Source organism: Herpailurus yagouaroundi, unplaced genomic scaffold (genome assembly GCF_014898765.1).
Source record: "Herpailurus yagouaroundi ecotype Mexico unplaced genomic scaffold, PumYag 140, whole genome shotgun sequence".
NCBI classification, from domain to species: Eukaryota; Metazoa; Chordata; class Mammalia; order Carnivora; family Felidae; genus Herpailurus; species Herpailurus yagouaroundi.
In genome coordinates, this window is record NW_024412395.1 from 43,925,040 (window position 1) to 43,945,423 (window position 20,384).

The window sequence follows — 20,384 nt, forward strand, 5'->3', positions numbered from 1 at the left end:
TCTGCTCTCCGTGCCAGGGAACATGTGTTCCCGCAGAATGGAGAGAAGCCACCTCCACCCACCTTGCATATTCTCTCCTGGATCCAAGCTTCTAGGAAATGAGTTCCCCAAAGAGAAAAAAACTCTCCTAGAGCCACAGGCCCACATGGCTATCCACGGAGCTCCTTGCTCCTGTTTATAGAATTTATACTGCCGAAATGTTTCCGTCAGAATTACATTTGAATTGTGTGTAAGTAATAGTGTTGGCTTAAATCATCTAGACCCTTTAGCCTTTGGACTTGAGTCTCAATATATAAAGACAGTTATTAAAATACAGGGTTGTGGGGATAACCATATCCACCAGACCCATTCATTCACTGCCAGTCAGTAACAGAGGCAAAAAGTCCCAGAGTGAAAAAGTTATGAGTGAAAAGCTAGATGACCACATGGGAAGTAAGTCTTGGCAGTAACAAGGTTTAGGGATGGCAAGCTAGAAGATGAATTGGAAACTAATTCGGCTGGTAAGCACCCCTTAGGAAGAAGTATTCAAGTTAAGCAGGCTTAAGCAAATGTGAGGAAAGTATGGGGAGATACATTTAAGGTTGTCCCGATAAATGCTCAATGGTCAGCTGTTTGGGGGGAAAAGCCACGATATAGAAGCGTCTGTTAATTTCCATGGTGTAAATATTCCTGCCAGGGCTGATTTCAAGCTCCCAGCATGATGTCACAGAGTGGAGCTGAGAAGAGATGTGTGCATCTGGCTCGTGCAAGCCAGTGGGAGCCGGTTCCAGCTACCCAGAGGATTCATTCCTCCGATTAAGGACTCTCCCACAAACATCATCTAAAACGATCAGGCGTGCATTGTGCTAATATTTCATAATTGGCCAAACGATGAATGATAAACTTGTAAGAGTATTTTTTTTTGCCTTAGAAAAATCATTTATAAAAACTATGGAGAAACCCATTAACACTCATTGATATAAGAAGTCTTATCTCACCCACCCTCCTCCACAAATGCTCCCCTCTTAACTGAATTATTCTCCTACATCCATAGTTATAGAATTTTATTGTGTTTACTACAGCTAGATTCATTTTGTATAGACTTTTGTTGTCAGGGCAGTTTCAGATTCACTGCAAAACTGAGCAGTATGAAGACTTTCCCCACAAGCCCTGCTCCCACACATGCAGAGCCCTCCGCATTATTAACACCCCTCACCCTAAACATACTTTGAACTTTCCTACACCTACTCTCTTGCTCACAGTGCCCATGCGGTCTGAAATGCGGCCTGCCGCTTCTGTGCACAGACCCAACCCAGAACTGGATGAACGGAGGTCTCGCCTTCCTCCTCGGGGAGGCTGTCTCTGCATCTTCCTTCCTTCCCAAGTCTTCCCTCCTCGTCCCTGAACACATTCTCTCTTTCGCTCTGGACAGATAACTGTTTCTCTTTGGGGGGCCATAACTGTTTTCTGGAACTGGGTTCTAAACTCTTTGAGGGTGAAGGCAATACCCCCAGGACTCGGTTCTCTCGGGAACAAGACCTGACGAGCTCACTCTCTGGCTTCTTGTCTTCATCCGCATGCTAAATAGAGAAGGTAAGGCCCGAGCATCAAACTGAAATAAAACCCGCCGCCTTTGTTAAAACGATGCTAAAAAAAAAAAAAAAAGTTTTTGGTTTGTAGCCATGAAAGGATGTCAGGAAAATAAATCCAGTATGTCATAGCTGCACACCAGGGATAGCCTTTCTGTCAAAATACCTATGGCCTCATTCCTGAGATATGAACAACAACCCTCGTGGAACTATTAAGCGATTAGAAGTCATATAAGTAACTTAGATAGCTCCAGGTAGGTTTCAAATAAAATAGAAACCCATATTAACCTTTAGCAAACACTAACATCAGCAGGGACAGCATCTCTCTGTCTCTCTCTCTCTCTCTGTCTCTCTCTCTCTCAGCTCAAATTAGTATTTGCCTTTTAGATTGCCTCAGTAGTATTTCTAATTCTAATAATTAATGTACCTAAATTTAGCAAAATATAGAAGTAAAGGATAGTTATCTGAAGTCAAACCAATCCTGTAATAGTGTGGGTTATTTTGACACAATCTTATTGTATGTTGCTTTATCGATCATCTTTTCCACTGAGGTCTTAAATGCTATATGGTATTTTTTTTTTTCTAGAGATTCTAAAAATCTCTAAATTTCTAGAGGCTGGTGCCATAAAACATTATTCTGGTCCTCAAGTGCAAGGATAAATTTTGTGGCATTTTTACAGAAATTAGTATAGACCAAATCTAAGATTGGACTTTGGTCTATAAAAAGGCAAAACAAAACAACAACAAAAAAAAGTGCTATAACAGATTGGGCCAGGGAGAAGGAGGCTGTTTTATAAAGGTCAATTTTTAAACCCCTCCTACAGAACATGATCTATGCAAAATATATCCACAATATATTCCAAAGCATAATGTCACCGGATAAACCTAAGGAGTGGAACATATGGGGGAATATGAAAAAGAAGGTATTAAAGTCTGAAAACAAGCAGGTTGGTAAGCTCATTAGCTGGGGTGGAATTTTAAAATCTTCACGTGAACGAATATATAAATCAAAATATACACATGCATTCACAGTCATGCGCACTGTATATTCACACATGGCACATTCTACAGTTACATTATAATCTTCCACACTGGAACAGTGAATCCCATTCTCTTTTTAATGTAAAAGCGCCCTCTGCTGGCCGACCTGAGGTACTGGCATTTTCTAGTTTTCCTAACCAAGATCCAAGACAGAATGATAAAAGAAGTCTGGGAGATTTTATGTGAAATTCTGCATAAAAGTAAGTTTATTACAAATACGCGTTTTATTTTGTTTTGAATCTCATTTTCTTTACTTTTATTTTATTATAGATCATTAATTCCTGAAATAGTATAATGTAAAGGTCGGTGTAGAAGAACCACGTGCTTGTTTTGAGAAAGCAGTAACAGCAGACTATTAAAAACAGTCTATTAAAGACTATTAAAAATAGACTATTAAAAATTGTACAACCAGTTTTACTGAAAGCCTATAGAACTAAAATAATCCAGCTAACTTTGTATTTTCTATAATTAAAATATTTTCAATGGAAGAAAATGAACGTGGGCTTTGTGTTCCTCTGATGTTTTCTTGGGAGTTGGGGGTTTTCCAATATTTTTCTCGTTATGAGAGATGGCCAGTGACTTTAGAAAGCAGGACTATAACATCCAGCATTAAAATTCTACTCATAGTCTGAGAACTATTCAAATATCCTTTTGAAATTATTGGGTTAATTTGGAAGAAGGCAAATTTTAAAAATTGGTATATCTCAATTATTAACCAGTTTTGAATGGGAAGCACAGAGTTGGAAGGAGGGAGGAAGAACAATGCCAGCCCCCAGTGTGGAGTCAGGACAAAATCACTCTCCAGAGCCATCTACTAGGGAATCCTGATACATCACCCCAAGGATGAAGGAGAAATGGGATTCAAATTGGTTTCAGGGTGGGCTACCGTTCCTAGCGGTAGTAGATCTCACCCTGTCAGGTGTGTCAAGGAGTAAAAAGGGCTAACAAACAACATACAAGGAATCTTTGCATTGAAGCTATAAATAATTACCATTTGTATGCACCAAGACTATGCACTGAAAAAATATTTTAGAAACTGGTTCAGAAATAAAAATTAGAGGAGTCAATTTAAAATTAGAGATAATTCAAGTCACATTTTTTCTTTCTGCATATGAAAAATCATATTTATAGAATGTGTGCAGCTTAAGTAATACGTTTCTTTCAATGCTACTTTGGTAGCATTGACTATATTTGAGCTGTATATGAAATCTTAATCCAATATATTAGAATTCAAAATAAAGATTATACATTACCAGTATCGATAAAATACAAAAAACAAAATTATGCAAATGCATATCAGAAACTATGGGATAACTCCTCCTTTATTTTGATTGTTAACTCTACGAAGGGATGACAGGATAGGCAAAATCTCCCTACCGTAAATTTTGCAACAAAAACTTGAAGCAAAAAAAACATCAGTAGCTGCTTTGGGCTAATGGTACTTTAAAAGTTATTTATATCCGTCATCTTAGTTCTGGAGAGCAATAAGAAAATAAACACACACTTGGAATGATCCATAGCATCTATGAGTAGTGGTGTCTAAGGCCTAAGGTTAAGGAACTACATTTTAATAAATAAATTACCCTTCGTTACTTCTCTGAAAAGGGCTAGAATGGATTGGACTGACTTGCTCCCATGTGCACAGGGAAATCCATACGGCATAAGGATCCTACAGACCTGAAGGTCGTTAAAGTCTGTGGATTGGGTGGGGTCGTCAGATCACTGTTAGCGCACTATACTTTCACAGGTTCTCAGACTAGCACATGTTTTAATAGGCTGTACTTGCATTTACTGTATGACTGTTATTAGCACTTACTGTGCAGCCATATAGTGGCTACAGTTTGACTGACGTGCCCATCAGTTGAACGTTCCATGAGAGCAGAAGCCCACCTCTCTTACGTTCCCCCACGGTATTTGCAGTGCTAAACACTGAACACTGCATGCCTGGCACGTGATAGTAGTTAAATAAATATTTGTTACATGAAAGAATCAAAAGGTACAGAGATCAAATGGGAGGGAGGGTGAGAGGGAAGACAAGAGGGGTAAAAAACAAAACAAACACACACACAAAAAAACCCTTTCTGTCCCCTAAGGCCATTATTACGTTCTAGATTATTTTTTCACAAAATGCAACTTAAAGTTTTATACGAACTAAGAAAATAGAAAAATTTTAAAGTTTTGCCTTTAATTTTGTTCACTTTGAGACTCAGAATCCTCTGTAGATACATAAACTACAGGCTGATGAGATGCATAGCTGGCAACCTTTGATGAAAAACTCGCATTTGAGATGCAGGATCGTCTGCCAGCTTCAGTCCTGTCTTTGATTCTTTCTAGTGTGGATTTAGAAAGTAGCCAGTAACCCACGGAGACGTCAGGTAGCCTACCAAGGAAGTATGTTAAAATGTGACAAACCTACATTCAGATAGTACATTTTGGCATTCCTATCAAATCATGATTTCTGAAAGAAAGTGCAGCTGCTCAAATGAAAAAAAAAAAAAACCCTCTAGAATTCAAGTTTTTGCTATTCTATATATTAAGCCTGACTACCTAACGTGTGGTCCAGGACCAGCAGTACAGTGTCACCTGGGAGCATGTGAGGAACACAGAATCTCAGGCCCCACACAGGACCTACTAAATCAGAACGCATTTCAGTAAGACCGGCTCCCCTAGGTGATTCAGACACACAGGAAAGCCTGAGAAGCATTGCATTAAAAAAAAAAAAAGAAAGAAAGAAAGAAAGGAAAGAAAAGAAAAGAAAAGAAAAGAAAAGAAGAGAAGAGAAGAGAAGAGAAAAGGAAAGAAAGAGAAGACAAGAGAAGAGAAGAGAAGAGAAGAAAAAACACAAAAAAAACTATAAACAAGGCACAAGCTTGAATAGCAGGGAAACTATAATACACACTCGTGCTACTTATGACAAGATTGCTATCCTACATGTTTCACATAGTTCATATAAACCATCAAGAAGAATATTAATACACTAACATAAAAATAGGCAATTAGCAACAACAAAAAGAATAAACTTATAAAAATGCTTTTCATTGGAAATCAAAAAATTCAAATTCAAGTAGCAAGATACCAAATTGGCAAAGTTTGAATTACCTCTTCTTGTAGAAGAGACATCAGGGCAATACACAGTCTCTTATACTCCCAAAGAACATGTAATTTGGTACAAGTTTCTGGAGGTAATTTGACATTAAGTATCAGGCATTTTAATATTGTAGAGATCATTTGATCCAGAAATTCCAGTTATGTAATATGCTTTTAAGAATTAAATTTAAAAAAAGGAATTAAATTGAAACATAGATATTAAGGGACTTGTTCACAATGTAGAGATTTTTAAACATCCTAAATATTTAACGATTGATTGATTAATTATAAATCATCCAATAAATGGAAATATTATTAAGTCACTAAAAACCAGGCTGTGGAAGAATACCTAGGAACACAGGAGAAATGCCACCATGTATAAAACATTCACTTATGTAAAAAGATTAGAAGGATAGATAACCCAAATGTTAAGAGTAATAGATCTACATTGCTGCAGTATGGGTGACTTTTTCCTTGTATGTTTTCACATTTTCCAAGTATTCTGCAATGCAACTGTATTACTTTTCTGAAGTAGAAAATAGTAAACTTTGGGGGGCACCTGGCTTGCTCAGTCAGTGGAGTATGGGACTCTTCATCTCAGGGCTGTGAGTTCGAGCACCACCCTGGGGTTAGAGATTATTTTTAAAAAATGGAGAAAAAATAGTGAACTCTGCAGTGGTGTGATGGAGTCAGCTTAAACGGGCTCGCAAAAACCAATTGTTAAATCTTCAGGAATTTTGTGAGCAGGCTGTCAAACACAGTCATTTTAAAAATTAAATTATATAGGGGCACCTGGGTGGCTCAGTTGGTTAAGCGACTGACTCTTCATTTCGGCTCAGGTCACGATCTCACGGTTTCGAGGTTGAGCCCTGTATCTTCGGCTCCACACTGAGCCTGAAGCCTGGTTGAGACTCTCTCCCTCTCTCTCTGCCCCTTCCCTGCTTGCACACACCCTCTCTCCCTCAAGTTCTAGAAATAAATACATACATACATAAACATTAGCAAATGAATTATATAAATGTATAATTAAATAAATTGTATTGAAATCAAGGTAATGAATACTTAAAACTCATCACTTCCTTATCGTGTTCCTGAAATTTACTATCATCCGTGACGTTGATGCTGTTTACGCCCCTCGTGTCTGCATCCTGGAAATGCTAACACCATGGTGAGCTCCCTCTTTTCTCTTCTCAACTCAGGGACATGATGTTGGAGGTTTGACACCAGCTTTAGTGGGAGCATTTGCCCTGTGAGGACTGGCAAATGCTACAAGTCAGGACTTCCCTTCTTTCTTCCCAGACACTTGCTTGTTCAACATTTACCAGCACACTACAGATCCTGAAAAATTGTTTCTGTTAAATGACTATTTCCTATGAAAATAGAATGCGGCCCTTAGGTGGGGAAAGGGGAAGGGAGAAAGATCTTCCTATCGTGAGAAAATTAGGGAAGGAAATGTAATTAAATTGGTATTATTGTTCCAGTGACTTCTCATATCAGAAAGGTGGTCATGGCGGTAAACAGTTCTGTCACCAATTAGTTACTGCAAATCAAGCCAACCCCAGTTTAGCCTCCCCTCATCTGCCTTTCTACAGCCTTGCTTTTGGTGTCTACAAAAACTGAACCTCTCTGAGACATCCCAGTCTATGAAATAAGAAAAAGATAATGAACGGCCTTTTACTTTCTCAGAGCTTTGGATGAATCAAACTAATTCATACATTTGAAAGTATTTGAAAACTATGAAAAACTATGAACTATAATAAGGTATAGGTATGCTTATAAATAAGGTATGCTTATAAATGCCTATCACATCACAAAGACCATGGATACCTTGTAAGGCAAAATTAGAACCAAATGTGTTCATATTCATCACATATTAATATTGCATTAGTTATGAAAACATTTTTAGCCACAAAGAAAATGTAATCTTGTCTAGAAATAAGATTTTAATAAAAATGCTTGCAAAACCCCAAAGCCTGAATTTTCTCCCTCTGTTTAACAGATCGTGATGTCATCAATCCACCCACTGATTGTTTCTGGAAGTCGTAATTAGTAAAATGCTGTAAAATGTGTGCAGGTTCCAAATACCTGAAGTTACACAAGGATCCGCAAAAGACGATTCCAGTGAGTGAGTCTCCGTGTCCCGACCTTCTTTGTCTGGACTCAGCTGACCCGTGGCTACAAGAACCCCCTCTTTAACTTCAGGGCCATCTTCTTGTGATAAACTCTCAGTCCCTATGAATACAGCATGAGACTGTAAACAATAGTGCAATGCAAGTTTTTATAGAGTCTGCATAACTGTGATTGCTATCCTGAAAACAAAACAGGAGTTCCGAATAGGCATTTACCTGCATAGACTGAAGTACTTTGGAATTCTAAACAGAACGTAAATTGTACGGTAATGCAAGTTTCTACACAATATAAATAGCTGTTATTGTTATTGTAAAAACCAAGTGGAAGTTTCTAGGAGAAATTTGCCAGAATATACTTTCATACTTTGACATTTTGAAAAGCGAGGAACATATTTTTTGTTATGATACAGTATTTCTATTTTTAATGTGGACACAGTGAGTAATTCTTTTCTAATGGTTAAATTTCATCTAAAAAGACAGTAAAATAAGTATTATGCTAGTCACAAAAAAGAGCATGATGATGTCCTAGCTGACCATTACTGGTAGGAGGTAAGCCACGGATGCAGTGATACAAAGTTATATTTAAGGCTGAATTATGAAAATGCAAATTTGGTGGTGGTTTTCTTTAGCTTGCGCTCTTGCCATTTTGTTCCCTCGCTATGTGTTCTATATGAGATGTACATATGCTTTAATGTCAGCCTAAATTCATGTATTTTGGATATCTGGAGATTTTTTAGGAATTCAATGAAATATTCTGTATCCCTCCCTTCTCTTTCCCTCCATTTCTCCCAACGGCCTTTCTTCCTTCCTTCAACCAACATGTTTTGAGTGTTTTCTTAAGGGACTACGTGAGCTACAAAGAAAAATCGAGTTTCTGTCCTCTTGAAGCTACAATCTATCAGCGAAGACTGATCCCATAAATAAAATTGCTTAAAGTATCGTTTTGGATTAGCCCATCTTAAAGAAAGTATGTCTGCGTGTGGAGAATTTCCTAAAGAAAATTGTTGTGACTTTGGACTCTGTTAGATGACTTGGCAATGTCTGCAGGTACACATTTTGTTTGGGGTTCATAATCATAATAATCAATTTATTTTACCCTTATCATATAAGTGCGATAGAAGTGTTGAATCATTTAATCCTCAAAGTAGCCCTAGGTAATAGGTAATAGTATTCTCCCCATTGCACAGAGGAGTAAACTGAGGCACAGAGAGGGCAAGGACTTGCTCTAGAGTTACACATCGAGGGAAGTAAAAGAGCCAGGATTCAAGAAGCATCAGGGTCTGGAGCCTAGGCTGCTGTAACAGTCAGCTCAGGCCACAATAACAAAATACCATAGACTGAATGACGTAAGCAAGAGAATTCTACTTTCGCATAGTGCTGGAGATCAGAAGTCCTAGATCAATGTGCCAACAAGGTTGGTGTCTGCTATGAGTTTTGCAGCAGGCCGCCTTCTCACTGTGTCCTCACATGGTGGAGAAAGAGACAGAGATCTCTTCTTACAAAGCCACAGTCCTATCAGATTATGGCTCACCCTTCTCTCTTCATTTAACCTTAATTACCTCCTTGGAGGCCCTATCCATAGAAACAGTCACATTAGAGATTAGGGCTTCAATATATGGATTTTGGGGAAACACAATTTCATCCATAGCAGCTCCTCACCACAAGAAGAGTCACAGCTAACGTTACTCTGGTCATTAAAGCCAGAAAAATGCTTAGATTCCCATCCAAAGAGGTACAGTTCAGCAAACAAAACTTAAAGCCCAACTCCTCTGATTGGATGTTCTGACGAAATGAAAAACTAAGCCCTACTTTTTGGAGTGAGTTGATCAGGAGCAACCTGCCTGCAGTCGGGGTGTCGAGATACTGCACAAATGTTGCCCCAGCCAGGGATTGGTGCTGTCCTTTCAACCCTCAGAGGAAGCTCGGTGACCCCTTCGCATGCTGCCCCCTGCCCTCACGGAAGCCCTCATATCTGGGTCAACATGTGTCACCACTTGCAGTGGTCGAATGAAGGAGAAGCCCCAACCATGAGAGGGCCTGGCTGTGGGACCAGTGAGGGAGGACGGGGGGATGGATAGCTGGTGCCACTGTTTTCTTTTCACAAGGCCTTTCCCCCTTTTACAAAGGGCGTGGCCCTGACCAGCCAAGATATGTGCGTGGGTTTAGTCCCTAAGCCATTCTGAAACAGACACATAAAGACCTCATAAAACACAAAGTCATGGCATGCAGTAAAGAAAGGTCAGAGGAAGGCATGAGAACACCAGGTGTATGTGACGAGGTGTTAACGATGTACCTATTACCTGGGATTTACTAGATTTACCCACGTTACTCTTGTTCAAAGAATTGTAATTTTTAAAATTACACTACCCTTCTAGCAAAGCTTTTGTCTAGAGGAACTTAAAAATATTTTAGAAAGAAATATGGCCAGACATGTTGTCTATATCAGGGGAATCTAGAAGACACTTTGGAGCAGATCTTCTAGACTCCATCCTAAACAGGAAGCCACTGAACACAACTGTAAAATGCGTAGGTACCATCAAATGTGAGGGATGGATATGACACGGTCTTGTGACCCGAAAGGCTACCCTTTCTAATATCACTTGATACACTGAGACCAATATTTCCCAGGGAAGAAACAAACAAATGTAGACTGCAGCCACTTTCTCTTTGAAATTTAAGCCCTTGAATGTTTGTCATGGATGGAAATGGTTCCATGATGTCCTGAAAGGGAACTCATCATGGATGTGTGCGTGTCTGTCTGCCTATCTCTGTGTATATACATACATACAACAGATATATATATACACAGGTATATACACATGTGTGTGTGTGTGTGTGTGTGTGTGTGTGTGTGTGTGTGTATTTGTAACTACTGGGCAAAATCAAGCTATTTTATAAATAATATAGAATAAAAATATAATATGTTGTTTATTCTAATAATTGAGTAACTATCTGTTTTTATTCCACACAAACAACTTAGAAAAGTGTGTACTGTGTATCTTATTCCATTAGAAAGGCATATGTGGCAATAGGAACTTTGCGTGCCTCATTTAAGTCCACATCTATGTCACCTAGAACAGTGTCTCACACTCATTCCATGTTAATTGAACAAATGATGGAATGACTGGATTAACAGAAAAAGTCAAGTAGGCCTGAAGTGACTCTAATCTATTTAAATCATTCATTACCAATTAGCTTTTGATTTATCTTACATATGAGATTTTTTAAAACATAAGATCCACACCCTGAAAAGAAAAATAAGATGGTAGTTTACATTAGATTTAGAAATAATATATGTGCAAGGGCTCTAAAATGTTACTTTTATTATCATATTGAAGGATCGAAGAAACAGGAATTAATTTGAGATACGCTGGTAATTACTAACCTTTTAACAAATATTTAATAAATTCCTTAAAAATTGATATAAATGTCCAGAAGACTATGCAGCAGAGTTGTAATAGCCACTAAAATATTTTCTTCCAATTTATTGGTTGTCTAATCAATGTATCAATTATTTTGAGTAAAACTTTTAGGTAATCACTGTGTTTCCAATATAGGATGGGTCATAGAAACAGTGTTAGACTAGTGGTCAGCTGCCAATATTCTAGCCCACTTGGCTGAGTTTTGTGACCTTTGGTAAGTTTATTTCTTCCCAGGCAACAGTTTCCTCATTTGTAAAGGGGGAAAAAAATAGATGATCTCTCAAATTGCTTCCAGTTTTGAAATTTTGATTCTATCTTAGTGCTTAGTGTTGTGTCTACACTCTTCATTAAACTCTCAATCACTAGGAAAAATGTAAACTCTTTCTTAGTAAAATAAGATACCTGCATTGCTTCCAAAGCAAGTGGTGCCTGTTAGCTCCTCGACAAGGGCATAGTTTTCTGTTTGACGCAAAACAGTCAGAAATGCAGAAAACCAGTTTTCTTTCTGCACGATCCTTTTCAGTAGCTCTCTTACACCTGATTCATTTCCATTGCTTTCTGCAGCAGAAATCTGTTTTAAGGGAAAAGGAGGATAAAAAGAAAAAAACATCTTTTTTTGCATTTTTATTTTATTTTTTATTCTAAAATTTACTTTTTTAAAAAAATATAATTTATTGTCAAGTTGGCTAACATACAGTGTATACAGTGTGCTCTTAGCCTCAGGAGTAGATTCTCATGATTCATCACTTACACAGAACACCCAGTGCTCATCCAAGCCAGTGCCCTCCTCAATGCCCATCCCACAATTTCCCTGCCTTCCCCACCCCAACAACCCTCAATTTGTTCTCTGTATTTAACAGTCTCTTATAGTTTGCTTCCCTCTCTGTAATTATTTTTTCTTTCCCTTCCTCTATGGTCTTCTGTTAAGTTTCTCAACTTCCACAAATGAGTGAAAACATATGATATCTGTCTTTGTCTGACTGACCTATTTCATTTAGCATAATACCTTCTACTTCCATCCATGTTGTTGCCAATGGCAAGATTTCATTCTTTTTCATTGCCGAGTAGTATTCCATTGTATATGTATACCATATCTTCTATGCTCATGGATTAGAAGAACAAATATTGTTAAAATGTTGATACTACCCAAAGCAATCTACATGTTCAATGCAAACCCAATAAAAATAGCACCATCATTCTTCTCAGAGCTAGAGCAGAGAATCCTAAAATGTGGCCCCATATAGCCAAAGTAATGCTGAAAAAGAAAACCAAAGCTGGAGGCATCACAATCCCAGACTTTAGCCTGTACTACAAAGCTGTAATCATCAAGACAGTATGGTATTGGCACAAAAACAGACACATAGACCAATGGAATACAACAGAGAACCCAGAATTGGACCCACAAATGTATGGCCAACTAATCTTTGACAAAGCAGGAAAGAGTATCCAATGAAAAAATGTCTCTTTAGCAAATGGTGTTGAGAGAACTGGACAGTTACATGCAGAAGAATGAAACAAGATGATTTTCTTACACCATACACAAAAATAAATTCAAAATAGATGAAAGACCTAAATGTGAGACAGGAAACTGTCAAAATCCTAGAAGAGAAAATAGGCAACCTCTTTGACCTCAGCCACAGAAACTTCTTACGTGACATGTCTCCAAAGGCAAGGGAAATAAAAGCAACAACGAGCTACTGGGACCTCATCAAGTTAAAAGCTTCTGCACAGCAAAGGAAATAATCACCAAAACCAAAAGGCAACCAATGGAATGGGAGAAGATATTTGCAAACGACATATCAGATAAAGGTTTAGTATCCAAAATCTATAAAGAACTCATCGAACTCAACACCCAAAAAACAAATAATCCAGTGAAGACACGGGCAGAAGACATGAATAGACACTCTTCCAAAGAAGACATCCAAATGGCAACAGACACATGAAAAGATGCTCAACATCACTCATCATCAGGGAAATACAAATCAAAATCACAATAAGATACCACCTCACACCAGTCAGAGTGGCTAAAATTAACAACTCAGGAAACAACAGATGTTGGTAAGGATGTGGAGAAAGGGGAACTCTTGCATTGTTGGTGGAAATGCAAACTGGTGCACTACTCTGGAAAACAGTATGGAGGTTCCTCAAAAAATTAAAAATAGAATCACCCTAAGACCCAGAAATACCACTACTAGGAATTTATCCAAAGGATACAGGAGTGCTGATTCACAGGGACACATGTAACCCAACGTTTATAGCAGTGTTATCAACATTAACCAAATTATGGAAAGAGCCCAAATGTCCATCAACTGATGAGTGGATAAAAAGAACAAACATCTTCTGAACAATTTTAAACAATGTTTAAACATTGTTTAATAAGTGAGCAATTAAGCATCAGTGTTAATAAAGGCTTATATTCAAATATGAGAGAAAAGACGAATGTCACTTGTAGCAACTCTGGATTGTAGCGGGGAGCAAATCTCTGGCCCAAGCCCCCTTAAAACTATGCACCATTTTTAAAGCCACTGAGATATTCAAAACTGACGCTTAGGAAATAAATGTTTTACCTCAACCATTCTGAACAAGGGGTGCAGGAGAAAGTGTCTTTAATTTCTAGTTCTGCTATGTCTATTTGCATTAATTTATTTCGGTATATCCAGGGCTTGCTATTTCTTGTAAACCCATGGAGTCTATAAATAGGAAACCAAATATTGCTTGGCTATCACTACTATGAAGGAATTACTATCACAAGACTTATATTCTTGCTAACTTAATATCTGTAATATGTACTCGACCATAACATTTTTCCTAAATTTGTGTTTATTTAGTATTATGAGACAAAGGGATTTGTGCACACATTCCTTTCTTAAAGTATGGGGCAGAATTATTTCTATATCTATTCATTACAACCTTTAGCCTTCCTTTAATGTCTCGTTTAGATTAAACCAGCAAATCTTTTTAAGTGTGGATCATTCACGTAATCATTATCACAGTGCACTTCCCAGGACTTCACACAGCACCAAACATTTGAAGAAAAGGCTAATACAAGCCACATTTAGACCAGAAAGAAATTAGACACCACACCATCAGCTTGCTGTGCCGTGACGCCAGCCACATCATCTCTCTGGGCCTCAGTTTCTGCATGTGCAAAACAAGGCAACTGAAAAGAAATGTCGTGGCTTCTTCACCCAACCTGCACATTAGACACACCTGGGCAACTTTAAAAAAACACTCATGCCTGGGATCTACCCTCCCTCCCAGAGATTCTGACTTGTTTTGTCTGTGTGGGGAAGCCAAAACGTTTTTTAAGGATCTCTCACTTCTAATTAGCGGCTTCGATGAGAAATACTGACTTACCTACTCTCAAAGGCCCTTCTGATCATTTGTCCACTTTCTACATGTATAATCTGGGTTGATTAGCTAGATTAATTGTTTCTCATTAAATTTGTGTATTTTCTAGTGCTGTAAGTATGTCCCATAACCTTTTAGTGTCAGGTATTAGTTTGCATTTTTGAAACAGTGTCTGACACAAATTCAGTGTTAGTTATTATTATGGATGACTGAAGAAAGCATCTACCTGTATAAACACTTCACCAGGGGCACTACTTAGTAGAGAAGTGTACAGCATAATTTCTACCCATTGGGTATGTTAGTCTTAATTAGAGAATACTTACTAATGTTATTATAAAGTGTTTGTATATATTAACCCAGAAATCCTGAAGAAGGAGCCAACATTAACCCATTTTACAGATCAGAAATCCAAGGCACAGAAAATTCCAGTTACCTTTCTGGAGCCACAAAGCTAGTTAAATGGCAGAGGTAGAATTTTATCCCAGGCAATTGGTTTCAGAGGCCAAATACTGCCTTCCTGAACTCTAATTATACTTACTAATCCTCTCCAACTTTAAGCACATTTTCCAGCAAGAAATGGTTAAGATGACTACTGGATTTAATTAAATTTAGGTGATTTCAGTCCATCTCCCCCAGAGCATTTTCTAAGCAGATTCTTGCTCATTTCCTACCTTTTCTCTAACTTCATTAATCTCCTATTGGAAACATTTCTTCTATGTTGTTTGTAAATGTCTTTATTATTATTTGCTAATTTAATAATAGTTGCTAAAGATACTAAGTAAGACTGGTTTAAGCAAACTTCTTTTAGGGGCACATGGGTGGCTCAGTCAGTTGAGCAACTGAAACTTGGTTTCAGCTTAGGTCAGGATCTCATGGTTCGTGAGTTCAAGCCCCACATCCGACTTCACACTATCATAGTGTGGAGCCTGCTCAGGATTCTCTCTCTCTCTCTCTCTCTCTCTCTCTCTCTCTCTCTCTCTGCCCCTCCCGTGTGTACTCTCTCTCCAAATAAATAAACTAAAAAAAATTTTTCTAGAGCACCTTCTTTTAACTCAACCATTCCTATTTCTAATTACCCCACTCTTTAATCAGCTTCAAATCCATCTGACAGAAGTAATCAGAAAGCGTTTCTCTAAAAACAGCAAGTGAGGCACTGTAATGAATATTCTTACTAAAAATCTAAGTATATTATAGGCACTAAATTTTCTTCCACTCTTAATCAGTTAAGTTGATATTAACTGTAGAATTACATTTGTCAAACTTGTTTTGTCCTTATTGAGTTCAGGCAGTTGAAGATCATTATGCCATTATTTCCTGCAAGTATTTATATTATTTGAATATGGAACTACATATAACACCTGTGCAATTTTAGCAGCTTCATCAAGATCCTCAGTTTTTAAGAAGTTTTCTAAGTTTGGGTGGTAGAAAGTAGATCAATTCCCTTTGAAGCAGTCATATATAAATATATATATATAATAATAATAAATAATATATAAATAATAAATAAATATAAATATATATAATATATATAAGCATACATATATAAACATATATATATATATATATATATATCTTAATTTGTCCTCCTAAATCATACTAAAGACATTAGATTCCAATATTAAGTTTGATTATGGAAACTCTTGGAAAGATATTTAGACTTGAGACTTCAACAGGACATGTAGTGATTCTCACTCATGTTCTTCCCCCAGTGAACACTTTCTCTGAATATGCAGTTTAAAATAGCTATGGATACACTGCTAACTAATTTATAAAATAAATATGAATTTGTGGGTAATACAATTATATGCTTTCACCTTCTAAATTCTTTCATCTATGTTTTTTCTTTCCAACAGAAATCAGGAGAGAAAACAGTGATACTTTTCAGTAAACACTGGCTTGCCAACACAATTGTAAAGTTTGACAAAAATGTTTTCTCTCTTTCATAAAAACCTTAGAGAGCTATTTAAATATAATGGTAATTTTTTTTTTAACACAGCAGACCTTAGCTCTCACACCAGTAAATCAGAAGGCAAAACTCATATGTTAAAAGCAAAGAATTTTTAAAAGCTAGTTCCCCATAAAAACTTAATGTGTTTCTAAATGAATATCTATCATCACATTGCCATAACTAATTTCTTACTAGTATAGTATTTTTTCTTGCTAATAAGCATCAGAATTTACCTGACAATACAGTAAGCTGGGAGAGACGGACTCAGGTCTTTGGCGGTCACGTAAGGACAACTGGACTTGGTTTCTAGCTGCACTCATCACAGTATCTCTGCATCTCCTATGTAAATGAGACATATATGGGGTCTTCCTGAACTATGGATGTTTACTGCTTTGAGCTGGCCAGGATTGGAACATGCACCTCTCTTGAGGTGTTCGGACTGCTATTAAGATACTATGGAAATGTTTATATTATCACCTCTTTTCCAAAATTCATGGCTGTCTACGTCAATGGATGTGCCAAGAGGTCACTAAGCATCCTTAAAAAAAGCAGGTCAGTACAGGGGCACTCCCTTTCTATTAGGGATCATTACATTACAATGATCTATGAAGTGATTCTTATATTTATTATTGGGCCTCCAGTATTTACAAGAGTGCCTTGCGCACACTAGACATTCTTTAACTATTTATTAGATGGATACTGATCCACACTACAACATAGGCTCCATGAAAGCAGAGACAATATCCGCATTATTATCCAGTCTTTTTACCACTAGCATGGTGCCTGGCACAAGACGTCACTCTATAAATTTAAACCGAATGAATGAATAATCAATCCTTTAAATAAGTTTCTTTGAGTACTTGCTGGACACAGAACTAAATCTAGGATCATTTCTAGAGACTCTGATGTCTGGGGCCAGGGGCTGCAGTGATGGACATGAGAATCGTGAACTAAAATGCCAGACCAAATAGGAAAATAATTAAACTAATTTTTAGAAGTCCTGACTTCTTACTCAAATACTACTTTAAGCTGTCACAAAAGCAAGCTTGGGGCTCTTGTGTCCATCATCCATCCATTTCCAAATGCCTGGCAAAGCAATTCATGACGTCACGTGTTCTCATCCCTTATCCTTTATTCCAGACAACTGTTTGGAAATAAAACCAATCAGTCAATGAATTCTTATCGAGTACCAATCTATACCTAGCCTTAGCTAGATTTCTAGAGGTGAAAGACACAGCTTTTGCTTGGAATCACAGTTTAATCCAGGGAATTTAAGCATATCTGAGCTTCAATGTAGGGGATTTACGTACGTCTCTGAAACTTTATTTTTTTTTAATTTTTTTAAATCTTTTTTTAAAATTTATTTTAATGTTTTATTTATTTTTGATACAGAGAGAGACAGAGTATGAACGGGGGAGGGCCAGAGAGAGGGAGACACAGAATCCAAAGCAGACTCCAGGCTCTGAGCTGTCAGCACAGAGCCCGACGCGGGGCTCGAACTCACGGACCGTGAGATCATGACCTGAGCCGAAGTCGGACGCTTAACCGACTGAGCCACCCAGGAGCCCCAAGTCTCTGAAACTTTAAATTCACAGGCAAATGTACCCAAATGAATGATGATAGAAGTCATCATCATCATCATATCAAAACAACTCTTGATAAGACTTTTTTCATAAACATGATTTCTCATTTGCATTCACTAAAGTATTGTGAGTGAGAGGAGACATGATTATGTCCATTTTCATGGGTAAATTTAGGATCAAGGAACTTAAATAACTTGACCCAAAGTAACACACATACAGTAAGAAACAAACATAGATTTGAGATGGGAATGGTTTTCCCATTCCAAATTCTTCATGTTTTTCCCCAGTATGCTTTGCTGTTTTGAGATAAATGGTGATCAATGATCCCCATATTAATATAGATTCCTCTAATCCTAAAGCTTCTTTTCCACTGTCATCAATAGTTTAGTTTTGAGACTGATGACACATTAAAATGATGTGTACAAAGACGATTCCAGAATCTCACAGAGACACTACTCCTCCTTAGAAAGCTTCAAATGCATAGCTCCTCCATCTTTCGGAGCCTCTTTTGAAATATGAATTTGAGGGAGAGTTTGGGTTGCTTTGGCTTTAACTGCCACCCAGTACACAAATGTCCCTTTAGTCTACATCTTCTTTGTGTCAAATCCCAAGCTTTACTGCTAGCTGCCTCCAAGCTTGCCAGAATCAAGAACTTGGATAAAATCTAGCTGGCGGAAATTCAATCCAGGCAAGACAAAAGTGATGCTGATAGGCAGAAGTATTTAGAGTAAATAAGGAGAAGTGCTGTTTCGCTGGCAATCGGGACATCATACCCACCAAACATAAACAGCTTTGTGGTGTTACTGGACTCTGTTGCTTCTGGACTTCCTAACAGCTACTGTGGCTGGAAATGCCATCTTCCATCTCCAGCTGGCTTGAAGGCTGCATACTGTCTTCCAAATTAAGATTCTGCCACAGTGATGTACACATTTGTCATATCCAGCTGGACTACTAGAATGCGTTCTAGCTGGTTCTCAATACACAAAACTACATAAACGTTACAGACAACAGTGTAAAGTAATTTACTTGTTGGGAAAACCAGCCATCAAAATTAGATGCATGCCTGGGTCTTTGGACAGGCCCTATGGCTGTCACGTCTACAAAGGAACACTAACTTTAGTCACTAAAGACCAAGTTACATCACTGGCTCATGTGAGGCCAATGCCTGAGCTTTGTAATGAAGATACAAATAATTGATGAATCTAAAAGGAAGGAAGGAAGGAAGGAAGGAAGGAAGGAAGGAAGGAAGGGAAAGAAAGAAAGAAAGAAAGAAAGAAAGAAAGAAAGAAAGAAAGAAAGAAAGAAAAAGAAAGAAAAAGGGAGAAACCTTGTTCATTGGGAAACAATGAACAATGAAACATTACATTAAATGTAAAGTTCCCTGTAAAATTCACCCTGTCAAAATGCCACCTAAAAAATCTACTACTTCTTTGCTAGTACAAAAAAACTGCAATTGCAGAATAAAATGTTTATTTTTTCAATGAATTATCTGCCACTTTTGATTCCCAGAGAATGTCATAACTTATAACTTTGATTAAAGAAAAAGAGAGTGTGTGTGTGTGTGTGTGTGTGCGCGCGCGCGCGCGCACGCGTCGTAATTTCTCCACTTGGACCAAGACTGAATGGCATAAAGTATAATATAGGCCAAAAATAGGCATTTTTTATCTGTAAAGTCCAGATAATAAGTACTGCAAATTTTGTGAGCTGTATGATCTCTGTTTAACTACTCTTAAAAAGTGTAGAAGCTGTCCTAGCATGTAAATGAACATGGCAGTGTTCCAGGAAAACTTTCTTTATCAACACTGAAAATTTTAAAATGTAAAAACCATGCTTAGTTTTTGGGTCTGCAAAAACCAGTAATAGACTGGACTCAGCCCATGGGTCCATTCTATGGACTATATAAATTAAGACATATACTTGCACACCACCAGGAAGTAGGTCCTTAGCTCTGATGCTGCTTTCCTGGAACACCTGGGGCAAGTTATTAACCCACCTCAGTTTTATCATCTGTAAAACAAAATTAATAATCTAAAAAACCTTTTTTTAAAAGTTTATTTATTTTGAGAAAGAACGAGCAGGGGAGGGGCTAGAGAGGAAAAGAGAGAATCCCAAGCAGGTTCTGCACTGCCATCAGAGAGCCCAACACAGGGCTCAATCCCATGAACTGTGAGATCATGACTTGAGCCCACTTCAAGAGTCAAACACTTAACCAACTGAGCCACCCAGGCGCCCCAATAACCTTAAAAGTCATAATG

The 20,384-nt window shown here is 37.7% G+C and overlaps 1 protein-coding gene across 3 annotated transcripts in view; it reads right to left on the reverse strand.

Annotated features, from left to right (window-relative positions):
- The window catches only part of IFIH1 (interferon induced with helicase C domain 1), a 56,727-nt gene that overhangs the window by 35,127 nt on the left and 1,216 nt on the right, over positions 1-20,384 (reverse strand). For all 3 annotated transcript variants that reach the window (XM_040475201.1, XM_040475202.1, XM_040475200.1), the window contains exons 2-3: positions 11,650-11,818; positions 7,782-7,928 (exon numbers count right to left, since the gene is read on the reverse strand). In XM_040475201.1, coding sequence (XP_040331135.1) covers positions 7,782-7,928; positions 11,650-11,818 — 316 coding nt within the window. The remainder of the gene's footprint in view (positions 1-7,781; positions 7,929-11,649; positions 11,819-20,384) is intronic.